The sequence below is a fragment of the Notothenia rossii genome (genome assembly GCF_949606895.1).
Source record: "Notothenia rossii genome assembly, chromosome: 9".
Taxonomy (NCBI): Eukaryota; Metazoa; Chordata; class Actinopteri; order Perciformes; family Nototheniidae; genus Notothenia; species Notothenia rossii.
Genome location: NC_136907.1, coordinates 846,291 through 867,605, shown reverse-complemented (window position 1 = coordinate 867,605; position 21,315 = coordinate 846,291). Strand labels below are relative to the sequence as shown.

General features: G+C 43.2%; 2 protein-coding genes across 2 annotated transcripts in view; both read right to left on the bottom strand.

Annotated features, from left to right (window-relative positions):
* The window catches only part of LOC307020267 (uncharacterized protein), a 43,443-nt gene that overhangs the window by 19,097 nt on the left and 3,031 nt on the right, over positions 1 to 21,315 (bottom strand). The gene's annotated exons all lie outside the window — the stretch shown is intronic.
* On the bottom strand, positions 9,325 to 21,210 carry pgap2 (post-GPI attachment to proteins 2). Its single transcript, XM_079648373.1, has 6 exons — positions 21,078 to 21,210; positions 19,812 to 19,980; positions 17,732 to 17,981; positions 15,792 to 15,898; positions 11,336 to 11,444; positions 9,325 to 10,646 (listed from the first exon to the last, which is right to left on the bottom strand). Exons 2-6 carry the CDS (start codon positions 19,977 to 19,979, stop codon positions 10,516 to 10,518), a joined length of 765 nt encoding a protein of 254 aa, XP_079504499.1. The 5' UTR covers position 19,980; positions 21,078 to 21,210; the 3' UTR covers positions 9,325 to 10,515.

The following is a 21,315-nucleotide window of genomic DNA, read 5'->3' as shown; positions in this document are numbered from 1 at the left end:
TGATGTTAGTCTGAAAAGTAGAGTGCCTGGTGAAGCTGCCATTCCTCCTAAACACCGCAGCTTTGAGGGGAATATTCTCCCTAGTTTCAGCTGACTGCCTAAACTAGCTCGCAGGCTTCACCCCATTTAATGGAATAGCATTACTAGTCCTGCACCCTGACCTGACTCAGCATTATGAGTCCTGAACCCTGACCCCAGTACCTGCAGAGTGTAGGCTTTCAGCAGGTCCTTAAGGAGGAAGGTGAAACGGTATGATCCAAACAAGGAGCTCTTCTTGAAGGCCAGCGAGGAGGCAAATTTCCCCAGGAATTTCTTCTGAGCCCGGACCTGCTGTTCTGTTCGGTCCGGGTATTTTTCCTTGAGGAGGCGCTGTTCAGCTGATCTGACCTCCACCGCCCCCACAACCAGACCCCACCACACCAGGCCTTTTCCAAACGGGTCCTTGAAGCCTCCGGACACCAGGCCTTTTCCAAACGGGTACTTGAAGCCTCCGGACTTCTTGATGCCGATCAAACCCTGTCTGTCGGTGTCATGCTTCAGGTGGCTCACATGGATCTCTGGTCGTGGGTATTCTGGGATTCCCTTTTTAAAGAGGTTTTCGTTTCCTGAGCGCTTTCTCTTTCTCAAATCGTTCAGCTTCAGATGCTCCTTCTTTACAAAGTCAAACCTACTGTATCTCCTGTTCCGTGTAAACTCCATGATCACCTGGCTCTCTATTACAGCTGACAGAGTACAGCTAGAAACGGAAGATAAACACCAACTGCCACCACCACGCCCTGAAGGGAAATATAATTAATCTGCGTCATCATGAGATGGAGGAACGGTCTAACAAGTTTAGATGCCAGGTTTTTTTCTTTTTGTGACCAGAGAAACTCAAACACACTCGTCTGAACCAAACCCTCAATCAGTTAGAGAAATGAATCCAAAGCTTTGGAAGAAAATACATCAAACACATTTCCCAACACACACTAAACAACACAACACACACTTCAGAGTGCTACCATTCATCTTTAACAGATTACTGCCGTGCACACATAAAGACACACAGCATATTAAAAAGTGATAAAGAGAATCTGGAAGTAGGGTGTGGCTAAACACCTGAACTTTGAAACAACATCATAACATTAATCTGGCTGCTACGTGGGAACGATGTATCTAATATATCATATTACAATCACTTCTATATAGACTATTTTTTCACTTTTTTTCTATTTTTCTTTTTGTATTTACGTGCGCAGTTTTTTTTCTGTTCATCTGTTTTTTTGTGTTGCTCTGTTGGAGGAGCCTGTGACCTCAGATGTTCATCGTCAGCTGTGCTCGTATGACTACTAAAATCCTTGAACCTTGAACCTTGTTAGTGTGCCGGCTGCTGGAGACATGGGAGGCCAGACAGCTGATCGGATCAGGTAATAAGTCACTACATGAGAGCACCCTGGTAACCTGGTCCCTCTTGCAGTGGGCCGGGTCCTGAGAGGACGGGCCGATTACAACACCTCCCAGAACGAAGGAAGGCTGTGTTTGTTTTCTGCTGTTTGCCTTTTGGGAATAAACTCTATTTTGTTTTTGAGCCCATCCCTCTCCTTCCGTGATTTCTAAACAACGCGTACCTTTACAGTGAGTGTACTGTCACAGAGTATTAGTACAGTGTAGAGTTAGTACTTTTACTGTAACAGAGTATTAGTACAGTGTAGAGTTAGTACTTTCACTGTAACAGAGTATTAGTACAGTGTAGAGTTAGTACTTTCACTGTAACAGAGTATTAGTACAGAGTAGAGTTAGTACTTTCACTGTAACAGAGTATTAGTACAGAGTAGAGTTAGTACTTTCACTGTAACAGAGTATTAGTACAGAGTAGAGTTAGTACTTTCACTGTAACAGAGTATTAGTACAGTGTAGAGTTAGTACTTTCACTGTAACAGAGTATTAGTACAGAGTAGAGTTAGTACTTTCACTGTAACAGAGTATTAGTACAGAGTAGAGTTAGTACTTTCACTGTAACAGAGTATTAGTACAGTGTAGAGTTAGTACTTTCACTGTAACAGAGTATTAGTACAGTGTAGAGTTAGTACTTTCACTGTAACAGAGTATTAGTACAGAGTAGAGTTAGTACTTTCACTGTAACAGAGTATTAGTACAGTGTAGAGTTAGTACTTTCACTGTAACAGAGTATTAGTACAGAGTAGAGTTAGTACTTTCACTGTAACAGAGTATTAGTACAGTGTAGAGTTAGTACTTTCACTGTGACAGAGTATTAATACAGTGTAGAGTTACTACTTTCACTGTAACAGAGTATTAGTACAGTGTAGAGTTAGTACTTTCACTGTAACAGAGTATTAGTACAGAGTAGAGTTAGTACTTTCACTGTGACAGAGTATTAATACAGTGTAGAGTTAGTACTTTCACTGTAACAGAGTATTAGTACAGTGTAGAGTTAGTACTTTCACTGTAACAGAGTATTAGTACAGTGTAGAGTTAGTACTTTCACTGTAACAGAGTATTAGTACAGAGTAGAGTTAGTACTTTCACTGTAACAGAGTATTAGTACAGTGTAGAGTTAGTAGTTTCACTGTGACAGAGTATTAGTACAGTGTAGAGTTAGTACTTTCACTGTAACAGAGTATTAATACAGTGTAGAGTTAGTACTTTCACTGTAACAGAGTATTAGTACATCATTCATTTGATTATTACCAGATCTGAATTGCCAATCGAATGACGTACAGCTGGCATGGTTCCCCAGGTGGTCTTCTGTTTGCTTCTGGGGGTTGGTGAGCGCTGGGGATTTGGGCATTTGCAGAGGAGCGGGAGGGAGGAGGGAGGGCAGAGGTGGATTGTGGGTAGAGGTTGGCACCGTGGGAGAGTGGAGTGTAGGGCAGGTTGTTGATGGTTGTAGGCCAATCACCAACTCAGATTCCACAGAGAGAGGCTCAGGAGGGTTGTACGGGGGAGGAAGTCGTCTGTGTCTGCTGACCACTCAGTCATGTTTCTCAGAGAAATGGAGAGTTAGGTTAAAAGGCTAAAAGGTTGTTTGTGTTTCTTTGTACTTCTTTTGTTCATAAGCTTGGTTTCAGATTAGAAGTATTCAAAGCAGCAAATTATAATTAACAAATTGAATGTCAAAGGAGACCAAATTGTCCACTGCTCATTATAATCACAATAGTTTAGTGTTGATATGATGAACAATTTGAAGCATTTTAATATAGTTTTTTACTCCGATTTAACTTGAACTTATATTCATTAACCTGTTAAACCCCATCCCTGTTTTTCAGGTCTCAGGCTCGAAAATGACATTCCCAGATCAAATGACCATATATTCTAAAAGGGGAAAATTAATAATATTTTTTCTCAAAGTAATGATAAACCTGTGAGTTGGATGTAGACAAGTCAGAATTAATATAGATGTTTTTTATTTTAAAGAAAATTCAGATTGAACATGGTAAAAAACTGTAAATTATAGTGTCCGTCCAAATATTATTTTTTACTTATAGTTAAAACCACCCTTGGATGTAAGGTAGACTAAAAGCTTTAGGAATTCAAAGTACAACATATAATAAGTACCCTGAATCAAGATTGATGCAAAACAAGTGATATTTGACCTTTTTAGGGAGGTTAGAAAAACAAACTCCACCTCTGAGGTGATTTGGGTGGAAATGGGCGTTTTTGCCGTTTCTCTGGAACCCATTGGTCGGTTTTGGTGATTGACATCTCTTTCTGACAGTTAGAGGCAATAGAATCGAAGGAGGATTTCCACATACACAAACATTTTTTTAAATATATCTTTTTATTTATTTTTAATTTGTAATAACAATCAAAAATGTGGGAAGAGGGGGGGCGGCGCCCCTAGTGCCCCTATGGGCCGGCCACCATTGAGTATGTGGTGTCTCTACTTTAAAGAGTCCTCTCCTGCTGATGTTCAGGTGTATATCAGTATGTAGTGTCTCTACTTTAAAGAGTCCTCTCCCTGTTGATGTTCAGGTGTATATCAGTATGTAGTGTCTCTACTTTAAAGAGTCCTCTCCTGCTGATGTTCAGGTGTATATCAGTATGTAGTGTCTCTACTTTAAAGAGTCCTCTCCTGCTGATGTTCAGGTGTATATCAGCATGTAGTGTCTCTACTTTAAAGAGTCCTCTCCTGCTGATGTTCAGGTGTATATCAGTATGTAGTGTCTCTACTTTAAAGAGTCCTCTCCTGCTGATGTCCAGGTGTATATCAGTATGTAGTGTCTCTACTTTAAAGAGTCCTCTCCTGCTGATGTTCAGGTGTATATCAGTATGAAGTGTCTCTACTTTAAAGAGTCCTCTCCTGCTGATGTTCAGGTGTATATCAGTATGTAGTGTCTCTACTTTAAAGAGTCCTCTCCTGCTGATGTTCAGGTGTATATCAGTATGTAGCGTCTCTACTTTAAAGAGTCCTCTCCTGCTGATGTTCAGGTCAGTATGTAGTGTCTCTACTTTAAAGAGTCCTCTCCTGCTGATGTTCAGGTGTATATCAGTATGTAGTGTCTCTACTTTAAAGAGTCCTCTCCTGCTGATGTTCAGGTCAGTATGTAGTGTCTCTACTTTAAAGAGTCCTCTCCTGCTGATGTCCAGGTGTATATCAGTATGTAGTGTCTCTACTTTAAAGAGTCCTCTCCTGCTGATGTTCAGGTGTATATCAGTATGAAGTGTCTCTACTTTAAAGAGTCCTCTCCTGCTGATGTTCAGGTGTATATCAGTATGTAGTGTCTCTACTTTAAAGAGTCCTCTCCTGCTGATGTTCAGGTGTATATCAGTATGTAGTGTCTCTACTTTAAAGAGTCCTCTCCTGCTGATGTTCAGGTCAGTATGTAGTGTCTCTACTTTAAAGAGTCCTCTCCTGCTGATGTTCAGGTGTATATCAGTATGTAGTGTCTCTACTTTAAAGAGTCCTCTCCTGCTGATGTTCAGGTCAGTATGTAGTGTCTCTACTTTAAAGAGTCCTCTCCTGCTGATGTTCAGGTGTATATCAGTATGTAGTGTCTCTACTTTAAAGAGTCCTCTCCTGATGATGTTCAGGTGTATATCAGTATGCAGTGTCTCTACTTTAAAGAGTCCTCTCCTGCTGATGTCCAGGTGTATATCAGTATGTAGTGTCTCTACTTTAAAGAGTCCTCTCCTGCTGATGTTCAGGTGTATATCAGTATGAAGTGTCTCTACTTTAAAGAGTCCTCTCCTGCTGATGTTCAGGTGTATATCAGTATGTAGTGTCTCTACTTTAAAGAGTCCTCTCCTGCTGATGTTCAGGTGTATATCAGTATGTAGTGTCTCTACTTTAAAGAGTCCTCTCCTGCTGATGTTCAGGTCAGTATGTAGTGTCTCTACTTTAAAGAGTCCTCTCCTGCTGATGTTCAGGTGTATATCAGTATGTAGTGTCTCTACTTTAAAGAGTCCTCTCCTGCTGATGTTCAGGTCAGTATGTAGTGTCTCTACTTTAAAGAGTCCTCTCCTGCTGATGTTCAGGTGTATATCAGTATGTAGTGTCTCTACTTTAAAGAGTCCTCTCCTGATGATGTTCAGGTGTATATCAGTATGTAGTGTCTCTACTTTAAAGAGTCCTCTCCTGCTGATGTTCAGGTGTATATCAGTATGTAGTGTCTCTACTTTAAAGAGTCCTCTCCTGCTGATGTTCAGGTGTATATCAGTATGTAGTGTCTCTACTTTAAAGAGTCCTCTCCTGCTGATGTTCAGGTGTATATCAGTATGTAGTGTCTCTACTTTAAAGAGTCCTCTCCTGCTGATGTTCAGGTGTATATCAGTATGTAGTGTCTCTACTTTAAAGAGTCCTCTCCTGCTGATGTTCAGGTGTATATCAGTATGTAGTGTCTCTACTTTAAAGAGTCCTCTCCTGCTGATGTTCAGGTGTATATCAGTATGTAGTGTCTCTACTTTAAAGAGTCCTCTCCTGCTGATGTTCAGGTGTATATCAGTATGTAGTGTCTCTACTTTAAAGAGTCCTCTCCTGCTGATGGTCAGGTGTATATCAGTATGTAGTGTCTCTACTTTAAAGAGTCCTCTCCTGCTGATGTTCAGGTGTATATCAGTATGTAGTGTCTCTACTTTAAAGAGTCCTCTCCTGCTGATGTTCAGGTGTATATCAGTATGTAGTGTCTCTACTTTAAAGAGTCCTCTCCTGCTGATGTTCAGGTGTATATCAGTATGTAGTGTCTCTACTTTAAAGAGTCCTCTCCTGCTGATGTTCAGGTGTATATCAGTATGTAGTGTCTCTACTTTAAAGAGTCCTCTCCTGCTGATGTTCAGGTGTATATCAGTATGTAGTGTCTCTGCTTTAAAGAGTCCTCTCCTGCTGATGTTCAGGTGTATATCAGTATGTAGTGTCTCTACTTTAAAGAGTCCTCTCCTATCCAATCCAATCCACTTTATTTCTATAGCACATTTTAACAACAGAGGGTTTGCCAAAGTGCTTCACAACGAACATAACATCATAATTTAATATTACAAGAATAATTAAAAGGCACATAAAGGCTCTGGACAGACAATAGAGCACGGCTCAGACTGACTCGAAAGCGAGGGGAAAGAGGTGGGTATTTAGGCGGGACTTAAGTGGGCGACAATTTGACATGGGGGGGCAGGTCGATCCAGAGCCTGGGGGCTGAGAAGGCTCGGTCTCCCCTGGTCTTTTTCTTTGTTTTAGGGAATACTAGCTGAACACCTGAGTGTACACCTGAAGGAGGTCGGAGATGTACTGAGGGGCCAGCCCATTAAGAGATTTAAAAACAAACAATAACATCTTAAAATGAACTCTAAGATGGACAGGAAGCCAGTGGAGGGAAGCCAGTGGAGGGAAGCCAGTGGAGGGAAGCCAGTGGAGAGAAGCCAGTGGAGGGAAGCCAGTGGAGGGAAGCCAGTGGAGGGAAGCCAGTGGAGAGAAGCCAGTGGAGGGAAGCCAGTGGAGGGAAGCCAGTGGAGGGAAGTCAGTGGAGGGAAGCCAGTGGAGGGAAGCCAGTGGAGGGAAGCCAGTGGAGGGAAGCCAGTGGAGAGAAGCCAGTGGAGAGAAGTCAGTGGAGGGAAGCCAGTGGAGGGAAGCCAGTGGAGGGAAGCCAGTGGAGGGAAGCCAGTGGAGAGAAGCCAGTGGAGAGAAGTCAGTGGAGGGAAGCCAGTGGAGGGAAGCCAGTGGAGAGAAGCCAGTGGAGGGAAGCCAGTGGAGGGAAGCCAGTGGAGGGAAGCCAGTGGAGAGAAGCCAGTGGAGAGAAGCCAGTGGAGAGAAGTCAGTGGAGGGAAGCCAGTGGAGGGAAGCCAGTGGAGGGAAGCCAGTGGAGGGAAGCCAGTGGAGAGAAGCCAGTGGAGGGAAGCCAGTGGAGAGAAGCCAGTGGAGAGAAGCCAGTGGAGAGAAGCCAGTGGAGGGAAGCCAGTGGAGGGAAGCCAGTGGAGGGAAGCCAGTGGAGGGAAGCCAGTGGAGGGAAGCCAGTGGAGGGAAGCCAGTGGAGGGAAGCCAGTGGAGGGAAGCCAGTGGAGAGAAGCCAGTGGAGAGAAGCCAGTGGAGGGAAGCCAGTGGAGGGAAGCCAGTGGAGGGAAGCCAGTGGAGGGAAGCCAGTGGAGGGAAGCCAGTGGAGGGAAGCCAGTGGAGAGAAGCCAGTGGAGAGAAGCCAGAATAGGTGTGATGTGCCCATAATTGCGTTGTGTACAAGCTGCAGGCGTGCCAGCTCTAGGCGTGCCAGCTGCAGGCTGCAGGCGTGCCAGCTGCAGGCTGCAGGCGTGCCAGCTGCAGGCTGCAGGCGTGCCAGCGAGGTCTGGTTTAGGCCGGCATTAAGTGCATTACAATAATCTAAACAAAGGCATGAGTTACAAAGTCTAAAAAGGATAAAACCGGTTTGATTTTGGACAGGAACCCCAGGGCCCAGGAGTTCAAAACTTTTAATCTCAATCAGATCCGATCAGATTTTGAAATCCCATTTTTTGTGATCCAGGATCAGACAAGTCGGCCAGATGTTGTCCCTGGAGTTCAAAGCAATTCAGGATAGGATCAGCCTGATCCAGATTACGATTTTTCAAGATGACTAGATCCTGAATGTCAGTGCTTTAATCCTACCGATCGCCATCTAGTGGACATGAAAAATAATACAAGGAAGACAAGAGACCACATTGCAGAGACATCTATTGTCCGCACTTACTTTTGAAAGGTGATGACAGATGATGGACTTTTTTGTTGTTGAAGATATTTTTTCTTTAATCTAAATTACATTTGTGATTGACAATCTTTGTTGTGATAAGTTTATGAGCATAAACATTTATGTCATCAACATTTGGTTGAAAGCAAAATAGGCCACCACAAACGTGACCAAAAAATGTAAAGTAAAATTGATTTGCCATGAAGGCAAAACATTTTGTATTATTTCAGTTAAAAGTTTTTGAACTCCTGGGCCCAGGTGATAAAAACTGGATTCAACCACAGAGTTGATCTCGTTTGAAAGCACTGCCGATTTTGACGCCAAGATTTGTGACCGTGGGTTTTGCATACGGTTGCAGGGGACCAGGCCCCCCCCTCCTTACACGCAGATCACGCAGACTGTGTGGGGCCTCACCTCAAGTTGGCCCTGCAGGAAACCCAGGTCAATGGAAGGGACTTCCCCATTTGGTCCAAACCATAGACTGTATGTATAAAGGTCCAAACTCAATGACCTCCGTTCTGCTCTCATTTATGTTTAAAAAGTTTAGCGCCATCCAGGCCTTTAAGTCATTAAGTCAGTCGACCAGGGCCATCAGAGAGCTGGTGGTTGTTTTTAGGCATAGATATATTTGGGAGTCGTTTGCATATATTCAAATCATAAACAAACCTGCATCTGCGTCAGAGAGTAAACAAATACAAACATCAAGTCAACAAACTGAGGTGAAGGGGACGTTTACTATTCTGCTATAAAATGATATATTCTGTATTTGATTTACTCGTAGAGCAGAACATGAAGCTTTAACTACTCTCCAGGATTAGATTCATAAAACAATTATTATAAACAAATTAATAAATATTATTACGGATTCAACTTTATTAGGAAAACATTTTCTAAATCTGTTTCAGAGTTTACACAATTTCTAAAATTCATTTATAGAATATATAATATCTCATGAGTTTAAAGCACAATTAATGATCTGCAGGAGAGCTAACTGTTAGCCGCTAGCTGTTAGCCATGAGCTGTTAGCCGCTAGCTGTTAGCCATGAGCTGTTAGACGCTAGCTGTTAGCCATGAGCTGTTAGACGCTAGCTGTTAGCCATTAACTATTAGCCGCTAGCTGTTAGCCTTTAGCAGCTGTTGCTTTGGAAGAGTATATATTAATAATGAAACACAGATTATCCGATGACAGCATGTGTATATACATTTTATTTAAAATAAAGACATGTATTTATATTTATATATATATATATATTTATACACATAACAAATATTTGTATTTTCTATTTCAGGTTCAACGCCAGTTTATTAAAACAAATGATATTGTAAACTTCTGTTTATTAAACACAATGTAATATCCCTTAAGTTGCGTTAAATGTTAGCACCACATTGATCCTGATGATGCTAACCTGAGCTAGCTAACGTTAGCTGTTAGCTGTTTGCACTTAGCCGTTAGCTGTTGATAGCGGAGGAGAACATAAAATACAAATGAAACACAGATTGTCGAATTACAGTATTTGAATTAACTTTTTATCTTTAAAAAAAAGAGTATTTATATTCAGTCAGTTTTATTTAGAGTTTTTTTAACCCCTTAAAAAATCGAAAGTCTTCAGATCGGATTTAAAAACGATTGATTGGATTTAATAAGTATTTATTTTTGATTAACTCGTTTATTTCATGAACATAAATACATGAAAGCAGCTGGCGTGATATTATATAAAATCACAAATAACGGAATGAAATATTTATTTTCGGGCCACATTAACGCCCCCCTCCCCCCCCCCCCCCCCGGCTCCAGACCACCACCCCCTAAAACACATGAGGCTGAAGCAGAAAATAAAAACATTTGTGAAATCAGGAAATTGTCTTATTTTTTAAATAAACGTGACTTCAGCTTGAATCTGACAGTCAGCGGGATGAAAGCAGCTTCAACCGGTCGATAATAAGAACATTAAATATTAATGTTTTTATATTCTCTGTAATAATAAACACTATGTCCAACAGAGTCCACAGGTGAGTCTCCTTCAGGTGAGTCTCCTCCCCCTTTCAGATAAGGCTCCTCCCCCTCAGGTGAGTCTCTCTCAGATAAGGCTCCTCCCCATCAGGTGAGTCTCTCTCACATAAGGCTCCTCCCCCTCAGGTGAGTCTCTCTCAGATAAGGCTCCTCCCCCTCAGTTGAGTCTCTCTCAGGTGAGTGGCTCCTCCCCATCAGGTGAGTCTGTCAGGTGAGTGGCTCCTCCCCCTCAGGTGAGTCTCTCTCATGTGAGGCTCCTCCCCCTCAGGTGAGTCTCTCTCAGGTGAGGCTCCTCCCCCTTATGTGAGGCTCCTCCCCCTCAGGTGAGTCTCTCTCAGGTGAGGCTCCTCCCCCTCAGGTGAGTCAGTACCTCTTGTCCTCAGGGGGCGTGGCTACGATCACCTCTTTGCTCCCGAAGTCCCAGAAGGCCGTCATGTGGAAGGCCATGTTGGAGAAAACCACCAGGTACTCGAAGAGGGAGAACAGGGTGTAAACTGAGGAGAGGGGGGGGGAGAGAGGGGGGGGGGGGGGGCTATATTAATGAAATGATGAAGCACAGAAGATAAACTGGAATATTTTTTTTTAAACTTTTTTTTTTTTAAACTCGACTACATTTAGAAAAACGTAACAAAAAACCTCAAACAAATATAAAAAAACTTGAGAATTTCAATAAAAACAAAATATTAAAACCAGACCGACAAAAGAAAATAGAAATTGACTAAATGAACAAAATAAAAGAACAGCAGACTTTACAAAAAAAGTTGATGAAAATAGGAAACAACAAAATATAACAAGAGGAAAAAATAAATTGACTAATAGGAACTCGGCAAAAAAATGTTTTGAGTAAAATACTTCATCCAAATATATAAAAAAATACAAAAACAAAACTCGACCTACAAAAAATGACCTAAACAGAAAAAATGTATTGACAAAAAAAAATAGAACTAGAAAAAAAAAGTATCTTAAAAAACAAATGCAACAAATAAAAACGAGAGTAAAAATAAAAACAGAACAAAAAATTCAAACTCGGCAAAAAGTTGACCAAATAAAACATGGAAACTCAAATGTAAAGAAAGTCACTAAAAAGTTAGAAACACATTTTTTTAATAAAACTAGACTAAGTTATTGTAAAGTCTATTATTCTTGAAAACAGACTGGACCTGTTTAAACCCAAGTGACTCACCTCCGGCCTCGCAGTACTGGTTGTGGCGTCGGAAGAAATACGCAGCGGACAGGAAGCAGCCCACGTTAAACAGGAAGAGACGCAGCTTCCACACACACGACGTCTTCTCCTGAACACACACACACACACACACACACACACACACACACACACACACACACACACACACACACACACACACACACACACACACACACACACACACACACACACACACACACACACACACACACACACACACACACACACACACACACACACACACACACACACACACACACACACACACACACACACACACACACACACACACACACACACACACACACACACACACACACACACACACACGTTTCCAAACTTGATCACGAGACCATAATGACCGCGCACTTGGTCTAAAGAATGCATTAAATAATGTGTAACATTAGTCTGAGCAGCACAGTGTGTGGCGCCCCCTGCAGGCGAGACTCAGCACTGCAGCTCTGTCTCCTCTGCTCTCAGAGAGTTTGGGAGGGTTCAGATCATATATCATATTTAAGATCAGAATCAACATGGAGGGGCTTTTATTCACATTTAAGAAGTCCTTTTTTAGATTTCCTGACATTTTGTACACCAGACATTAATCTGAAGAGAGCTCTGCAGGGTGATGGGTACTAGCAGACAGGTATATATATAATAATAACTTTATTTGTATAGCACCTTTCATACAGGGGATTGCAGCTCAAAGTGCTTTACGCCAGCAAGAAATAAGACGAGGAATCAGTGTGTGTGTGTGTGTGTGTGTGTGTGTGTGTGTGTGTGTGTGTGTGTGTGTGTGTGTGTGTGTGTGTGTGTGAAGTCAGTAAAATGCTTTGGGAGATGTCTAACGTATTGGCTTCCCTAATATCGTTGGGTAACGCATTCCACAGTTTTGGGGCGTGTGGCGCAGTGGATAGTGCGTTGGTGTTGGGATCAGGGGGTCACAGGTTCAAACCCCACTGCAGTCAGCATGTCGTTGTGTCCCTGAGACACTCCACCCCAAAGTGCTCCTGTGGGGATTGCCCACAGTATGGAGTAGTAAGTGGCTTTGGATAAAAGTAACATGTAATGTAGTCTAGTTTACAAAGGCTGCATCTTCTCAGGACTCTCTCTGGTGACCTCTAATAGACCTGCATCCTATGGTCGCAGTGTTCTGGCGGGTGTGTCGTTTATCAGAGAGTCAGCAATGTAGCTGGGTCCGTTTAGAGCTTCAAATCCATTCTGAAAGTTACAGGAAGCCAGTAGCTGAGACAGGACTAATGTGTTCCCTCCTTTAGGTGTTCGTCAGTAGTCTAGCTGCAGAGTTTGGAATGAGCCGGAGTCTTCCAACAGCTTTCTTGTGCTTTCCAGTGAAGAGTGCATTGCAGTCGGCTGGATATAAAAGCATGAGTAGCTTCTCTGCATCGTGTGATTTATGAATGGTCGTACCTTCGCTATGTTTCTGAGAGGAAAGAAAGTTCTTTTGGTCACTTTGTTTAAATGGGCGTTCAAATCTGAGTCCAGGATGACACGGAGACTTGTCACCTCCGGTTTAATCCAAGTGGTTCAGCTTCCTAGATTCTTTGTTAGCATCTCTCTTTTTGATTTGGGGCCAACAAGTAGGACTTCAGTTCTGTCATCATTCAATTTCAGAAAGCTATCGTTCATCCATTTGTTTATTGCTGTCAGGCAGTTGGTAATGGAGCTTACGGCTGTCGCATCATTTGGTTCAGCCGATATGTACAATTGTGTATGATCCGCATAGCTGTGGAAATCTATAGCATACTCTCTGATGATGTGGCCGAGCGGTAACATATAGAGAGAACAGAGTAATGGACCTAAGCAGCTGCCTTGTGCAACCCCTCAGCGGCTCTCATGTTTCTCTGATGGCCTCCTAGACTAATACAGAACATCCTTCCTCTGATATGGGTTTGGATCCAGTTCAACACGCAGCCAGAGAAACCAATACGCTTTTCAAGTCCATTTATTAGGATGCTGTGATCAAAAGTATCAAAAGCTGCACTGAGATCTAATGGGATAAGGATGGAGATGTGATTAGCATCAGAGTTGAGTCTGAGGTCACTAAGTACCTGTGAGAGCAGTTTCCGTACTGCGGTATCTTCTGAAGCCTGACTGAAACACTTCTGAGATGTTGTTTCTTTGAGATAGGAATTCATTTGTACTGAGACAATTCTTTCCAATGTGTTTCTGATGAAGGTAGATTTGATATTGGTCTGTGGTTTGCTACCGTGTTGTTATCCACTTCAGGTTTCTTCAATAGAGGCTTTACAACAGCTGTTTTAAAGGCATCAGGGAAGACGCCAGTTTTAAGGGATGTGTTTATAAAGTCCAGGACCGGACTGGAGACGCTCTCAAGCACTCTTTGTGGGGATGGGATCAATGGTTGAGGAGTTTGCTTCTGAGACAGTTTCACACACTTCGCTCAGTGTGACGCATGTGAAGTTACTCATAAGATAAGATGGACTTTTATTAATCCCCGTGGGGAAATTGTTTCTCTGCATTTGACCCATCCTAGTGTTAGGAGCAGTGTAGGGAGCGGTGCCTTGCTCAGGGACACCTCGGTAGCACTTGGTCTTGCCGGGACTTGAACTGGTGACCTTCCAGTTGCCAAGCCAAGTCCCTATCGACTTTGCCACCACCGCCCATGGTTACATGACATACTCTACTGAGATCGGGTTCACCTCCACTAGGAATGATACGAGCTCTGATTGAAGTTCTTTTGTTCTAAAAAAACAGAACAAATTCCTCACATTCAGCTGTTGGGGAGGGTGGGGGGGCAGAGACAGTGTTCAGCAGCTGATCGATGGGGGAGGAAAGGACATTTTCTGTGATAATATTGGAAAGGTAATCTTTCCTTGCTCGTGGGATGGTTCTGTAAAAGGCAGTTGAAGCGTCTTTGTAGAGAGTGGGTTTTGTTTTCCTCCATTTTCTCTCTGCTGCACGACATTTCCTTTTTTCTTCCTTGACACCGTTATAGTTCAACTGGGGGGGGGCTCAGCTCGTCGACTTCTTTTTAGTTTTTAGTGGGGAGACAGAATTGAATACAGATGGTAGTGCATCATTGAGACGTTCTACCATCTCATTCAGAGAGCTGTCATGAGTGCGTGGTTCACAGAGTCTGATGAGATCGCTGAGCTTTGATTCAGCTTCGTCCTGAAGGAGACTTTTTCAACTATGACTTCTTTTTTAGTTTGAGTGAGGGTTATTTCAGCATCACAGAACATAGAGTGATTGAGAGGTAGCTCGGTTACTGAGATGTTACTGATGTTTAGCCCAGCTGTTATCACTAAGTCTAATGTGTTACCATGTCGGTGAGTTGCATTCATTATATGCTGAGTTAGATCAAAGCTATCTAGTAGATTTGAAAGCTCTATAGCTTTGGAGTCCGCTTTTTTATTGATATGAATATTCAGCTCTCCGTTTAGGATCACCTCATCGTAACACACAGTGAGATCAGTTCAGAGGACTCCTGTATACATCATGGTGAGTGTCTAGGTGGACGGTAGATTGTGACAACTATGGTGGATTCAGTTTTGAGTTCAATGGCTAGATGTTCCATCGACATGAACTGACCTAGTTCTGTTTTGAGGGAGAAATGTCTGCAACCCCCCCCCCCCCCCCCCCCCCCCTCCTCTGCGCTTCTTTCTGGGCAGCTGATAACAGCTAGAGTTTGTCTCCACTCAGCAGATGCAATCTAAGTTATTTCCTTTAATCAGATCATTAACTACAAAGGTTTTATTATTCAGAGATCTGACCTTTAGGAGGGCTAATTCTATTTGTTGGACTTCTATGTCATGAGAGGAGACCTGCTTTGGCTGGACTCTGATCACTTTGAGGTTAGCGGCGCGTGCAGGCCTATTAGACGGTGCATAGCTTCTACCATGCCATTGGCTGGTTAAGATTACCGGCATGTTGGAGATGGCATGGCGTCTGCACTATCGTTGTTTTCCTTCGGGCAGTGAGTGCACTGAGATTGCACTGAGTTCTAGATGTTGTTCGGTGGAGGTCAGTGGGTTGCTTGTGTCCATGCAGGAGATCGTGTCGTTCGGCTTGGATGGAGCAGAGATTGGGGCTTGATTCTGTCACTTAAGGAGGTCAAGAGCACGTGGCTGATGTTTGCTGTTAGTAGTCGAGAACCTCTATCGTTTGGGTGAAGTCCATCAGATGCTGAGCGGTCCCACCATTCCAGAAAATATTGAAATTGTCAATGCATGTCAGTTTGTGTGAGCGACAGCCAGGAGTCGACTGGACACATCCTGATGCTCGGTCGGTGTGCTCAGCTTGGTGACGTGATGAAGTGCCTCAGTGCCAGTTCTTTGGTGCAGGATATCAAACGAGCCAAATGTTTGATATACTAAATGTTTCTAACAGATAAAAGATGGAGGTGTGTGTGTGTGTGTGTGTGTGTGTGTGTGTGTGTGTGTGTGTGTGTGTGTACCTCTGGGTGAACGTAGTGTCTCCTGATGACCATCCACAGTCTGCAGGTGATCAGCATGTGCAGCAGAGAGCTTCCCATGAACACAGCGAAGCCGTACTTATGAACATCTGCAGAGAGAGAGAGAGCTCGTTAACATCTGGAGAGAGAGAGCTCGTTAACATCTGGAGAGAGAGCTCGTTAACATATGCAGAGAGAGAGAGCTTGTTAACATCTGGAGAGAGAGAGAGCTCGTTAACATCTGGAAAGAGAGAGCTCGTTAACATCTAGAGAGAGAAAGCTCGTTAACATCTGGAGAGAGAGAGCTCGTTAACATCTGGAGAGAGAGAGAGCTTGTTAACATCTGCAGAGAGAGAGCTCGTTAACATCTGGAGAGAGAGAGAGAGCTCGTTAACATCTGGAGAGAGAGAAAGCTCGTTGACATCTGGAGAGAGAGAGAGCTTGTTAACATCTGCAGAGAGAGAGCTCGTTAACATCTGGAGAGAGAGAGAGAGCTCGTTAACATCTGGAGAGAGAGAAAGCTCGTTAACATCTAGAGAGAGAGCTCGTTAACATTTAGAGAGAGAGAGCTCGTTGACATCTGGAGAGAGAGAGCTCGTTAACATCTGCAGAGAGAGCGCTCGTTAACATCTGAAGAGAGAGAAAGCTCGTTAACATCTGGAGAGAGAGAGAGAGCTTGTTAACATCTGCAGAGAGAGAGCTCGTTAACATATGCAGAGAGAGAGCTCGTTAACATCTGGAGAGAGAGAGAGCTTGTTAACATCTGCAGAGAGAGAGCTCGTTAACATCTGGAGAGAGAGAGAGCTCGTTAACATCTGGAGAGAGAGAGAGAGCTTGTTAACATCTGCAGAGAGAGAGCTCGTTAACATCTGGAGAGAGAGAGCTCGTTAACATCTGCAGAGAGAGAGAGCTCGTTAACATCTGGAGAGAGAGAGAGCTCGTTAACATCTGGAGAGAGAGAGCTCGTCAACATCTACAGAGAGAGAGAGCTCGTTAACATCTGGAGAGAGAGAGCTCGTTAACATCTACAGAGAGAGAGAGCTCGTTAAAATCTGGAGAGAGAGAGAGAGCTCGTTAACATCTGGAGAGAGAGAGAGAGCTTGTTAACATCTGGAGAGAGAGAAAGCTCGTTAACATCTAGAGAGAGAGCTCGTTAACATTTAGAGAGAGAGAGCTCGTTGACATCTGGAGAGAGAGAGCTTGTTAACATCTGCAGAGAGAGCGCTCGTTAACATCTGAAGAGAGAGAAAGCTCGTTAACATCTGGAGAGAGAGAGAGAGCTTGTTAACATCTGCAGAGAGAGAGCTCGTTAACATATGCAGAGAGAGAGAGCTTGTTAACATCTGGAGAGAGAGAGAGCTTGTTAACATCTGCAGAGAGAGAGCTCGTTAACATCTGGAGAGAGAGAGCTCGTTAACATCTGCAGAGAGAGAGAGAGAGCTCGTTAACATCTGGAGAGAGAGAGAGCTCGTTAACATCTGGAGAGAGAGAGCTCGTCAACATCTACAGAGAGAGAGAGCTCGTTAACATCTGGAGAGAGAGAGCTCGTTAACATCTACAGAGAGAGAGAGCTCGTTAAAATCTGGAGAGAGAGAGCTCGTCAACATCTACAGAGAGAGAGAGCTCGTTAACATCTGGAGAGAGAGAGCTCGTCAACATCTACAGAGAGAGAGAGCTCGTTAACATCTGGAGAGAGAGAGCTCGTTAACATCTACAGAGAGAGAGAGCTCGTTAAAATCTGGAGAGAGATAGAGCTCGTACTGTATGTCTCGGTGGAGGACACTTACTGTATGTCTCGGTGGAGGACACTTACTGTATGTCTCGGTGGAGGACACTCACTGTATGTCTCGGTGGAGGACACTTACTGTATGTCTCGGTGGAGGACACTTACTGTATGTCTCGGTGGAGGACACTCACTGTTCGTCTCGGTGGAGGACACTTACTGTACGTCTCGGTGGAGGACACATATGTGAGCAGCAGCAGCCCCGTGTTCTCCGTCAGGCTGCAGATCAGGTTGAGGACGCTCAGCAGCTGCTCGGGGGGGCGCGAGCTGAAGCGTCCTCTGTAGAAACTGAAGTATGCTGCGGAGACTAGGAAGCGAGGCGCCGAGTGGAGCCCGATGCACGAGCGCCAGATGTAACGTTCAGGGACCCTGCTGATGGCCGAGCTGATGGACGGGAGGTAGTTCGATACCTGGGGGGGACATAATCAGAGAGGTTAGAGTACTCACATCCTTTCCTCAAGTAGAAGTACACACATCCTGTACTCAAGTAGAAGTACTCACATCCTTTCCTCAAGTAGAAGTACACACATCCTGTACTCAAGTAGAAGTACTCACATCCTTTCCTCAAGTAGAAGTACACACATCCTGTACTCAAGTAGAAGTACACACATCCTGTACTCAAGTAGAAGTACACACATCCTTTACTCAAGTAGAAGTACACACATCCTTTACTCAAGTAGAAGTACACACATTCTTTACTCAAGTAGAAGTACACACATCCTTTACTCAAGTAGAAGTACACACGTCCTTTACTCAAGTAGAAGTACACACGTCCTTTACTCAAGTAGAAGTACACACGTCCTTTACTCAAGTAGAAGTACACACATCCTTTACTCAAGTAGAAGTACACACATCCTTTACTCAAGTAGAAGTACACACGTCCTTTACTCAAGTAGAAGTACACACATCCTTTACTCAAGTAGAAGTACACACATCCTTTACTCAAGTAGAAGTACACACATCCTTTACTCAAGTAGAAGTACACACGTCCTTTACTCAAGTAGAAGTACACACATCCTTTACTCAAGTAGAAGTACACACATCCTTTACTCAAGTAGAAGTACAGATACTCGTGTTTTAAAATACTCTGGTGAAAGTAGAAGTACTGACTAAACTTCTTTACTCAAGTCAAAGTAAAGAGGCTTTGAAATGTACTTCAGTAAAAAGTACCCATAACTAGCAGCTGTTTTAAAGAGTACCTGACCTCCCTTTATATTAATAGAACAATAATGTCATTGTTAGCTAATGAATGTTTCCATGGTGACCAACGGCAACATGACAACGTTTCCATTGGTCCCTCTTCTTTAGAGAAGACCAGGAAATGATGGATACACGGATCGTGTTCAAATCAATAGGCACGCAATGACTCTAAATAATAATGATCACGCCACCAAACACACATTCAGACTAAAGGAACCAGCCTGTTTGGAAAATGAGAGAAGTAGTGGTAGAGGATGTGTGTGTATGTATGTATGTATGTATGTATGTATGTATGTATGTATGTATGTATGTATGTATGTGTGTGTGTGTGTGTGTGTGTGTGTGTGTGTGTGTGTGTGTCACCTTGCAGTGTGTGTAGGTGGCGTCCTCGTAGCAGTAGCGTAGGTAGAAATGTACTTTCGGGTGGGCCAGATTTTTCTTCTGCGCATCAGAAGCTAACAACAATCCCCGCCGGTACCGGTGGCAGATTACTTTTAGAATACTTTTGGAATACTTTCTTTTTCCATAACAGATGGGTATGTGTTGGTGAACAGGAGACACTTGTTTTACTGTTTTAATGGCTCATCAAGAACTCAAACACAACATCTTGGTGTCATTCTGGACAGCTCCCTCTCATCTGCACCCCACATAAAAAACATCACCCGGACATAACCTATATCTCTCCGGACTCTCTCACGTTATTCTGGCGCGCGCTGGAACCAACAATCAGATTTTACCGTAAATGAGTTCGGTTCAGAGGATAAAACACATACAACATGAATTCAACTCGATATTTGTTCACTTGAATTTTTGGATATTCCCAATGGGTGAATACATTTTTTTATAAAAATAATAAAAAATAAAAAAAATGATTTTTTTCCAATGAGACCGAAGCATTCTCAGGCCAATGAGTAAACTGGGTGGGCCTGGGCTATGCCACTGCCTCGTAGTGGTAGAGGATGTGTGTGTGTGTGTGTGTGTGTGTGTGTGTGTGTGTGTGTGTGTGTGTGTGTGTGTGTGTGTGTGTGTGTGTGTGTGACCTTGCAGTGTGTGTAGGTGGCGTCCTCGTAGTGGTAGAGGATGGAGGTGAAGAGGCAGGCGATGAGTCCGGTGAGCGGCAGCAGAACCGTCGCCACGGCGAAGCTGGTGAAGGGGACCCGGATCAGAGGGCGGTCCCGATCCAGACTGCTGTACGGGCCCTGCAGCATCCTGCGCACACACACACGCACACGCACACACACACACACACACACACACACACACACAGTAACATTCTGAGCTCGGTAGTAGTTAGTAGGTGTATTTTTAATTTTTAAATGCAGTATAAAAAGTCACTTTGATGATAATGATTGCATTCAAGTATTATCATCAACAAATAGTAAAAGTAGAAGTACTCAGATCTTGTACTTGAGTAAAAGTAGAAGTACTCAGATCTTGTACTTGAGTAAAAGTAGAAGTACTCAGATCTTGTACTTGAGTAAAAGTAGAAGTACTCAGATCTTGTACTTGAGTAAAAGTAGAAGTACTCAGATCTTGTTCTTGAGTAAAAGTAGAAGTACTCAGATCTTGTACTTGAGTAAAAGTAGAAGTCCCAGAGTGTAGGAATACTCTGTTACAGTAAAAGTCCTGCATTCAAAATGTTCCTCAAGTGAAAGTAGAAAAGTATTCTCATCTAAATATAGTGAAAGACAGTAAAAGTAGTCGTTGTGCAGATTGGTCCATTTCAGAATAATAGATATGATATGTTTTATAATGATTGATCATGAAAGTGTTCTCAAAGCTGGTAAAGGTGCAGCTAGTTTGAATGACTTTGTATACTGCAGGGTAGCTGGTGGATTTACTCCAGGTGGAACTAAAGTCTGATTTAACACTTGATTAGATTTCACATCATTCATCCACATCTGTAAAGTAACTAAAGGTATTAAATACATGTAGTGGAGGAAAAGTACACCGTGTACCTCTGAACTGTAGTGGAGTAGAAGTACACAGTAGCAGAACATGGAAAGTTGAAGTACCTCAACTTTGTACTTATTTACTGTACACCTCTGGTAGTTCTTCCACTAGTCCTACATAACTGATATCCCCGTGTGAGCACAGACCAGCTCAGAAGCCTCCAGGAGCCCTGAGAGCCGGCTCTATCGTCTGATAAACAGCGAGTAAACAAAGAAAACATCAACAGTGAATGGAGGTGAATCAGAAGCTAAAGCTAAAGCTAGCTGTATCTCCTGGACCTGAGACTCTGCTCGCTGAGTTTCTGGCTTTAAAACAGAAGCGGTTCTTTGAGAAACACGCGTAGAAACACTCACCTTTACAGCTCCCGAGGCTTCTCGGTCATCTAGCCCTCTTTAGCCCTATTTAGCCCGCTTTAGCTCGGGTTCAAAAGAGCTAATCCGTTTAGCTCGTTTTTTCCTGATGATATTTAGCCACGCCCACTTCCGCATTAGCGTAACTCTGCGTGATTGCGTCATTATGGTAAACGTTGCTTCTCATTCTTTCACATGTTATTTTAAACTAAGATATTTCCACTGGATTGTGTCGGTGTCG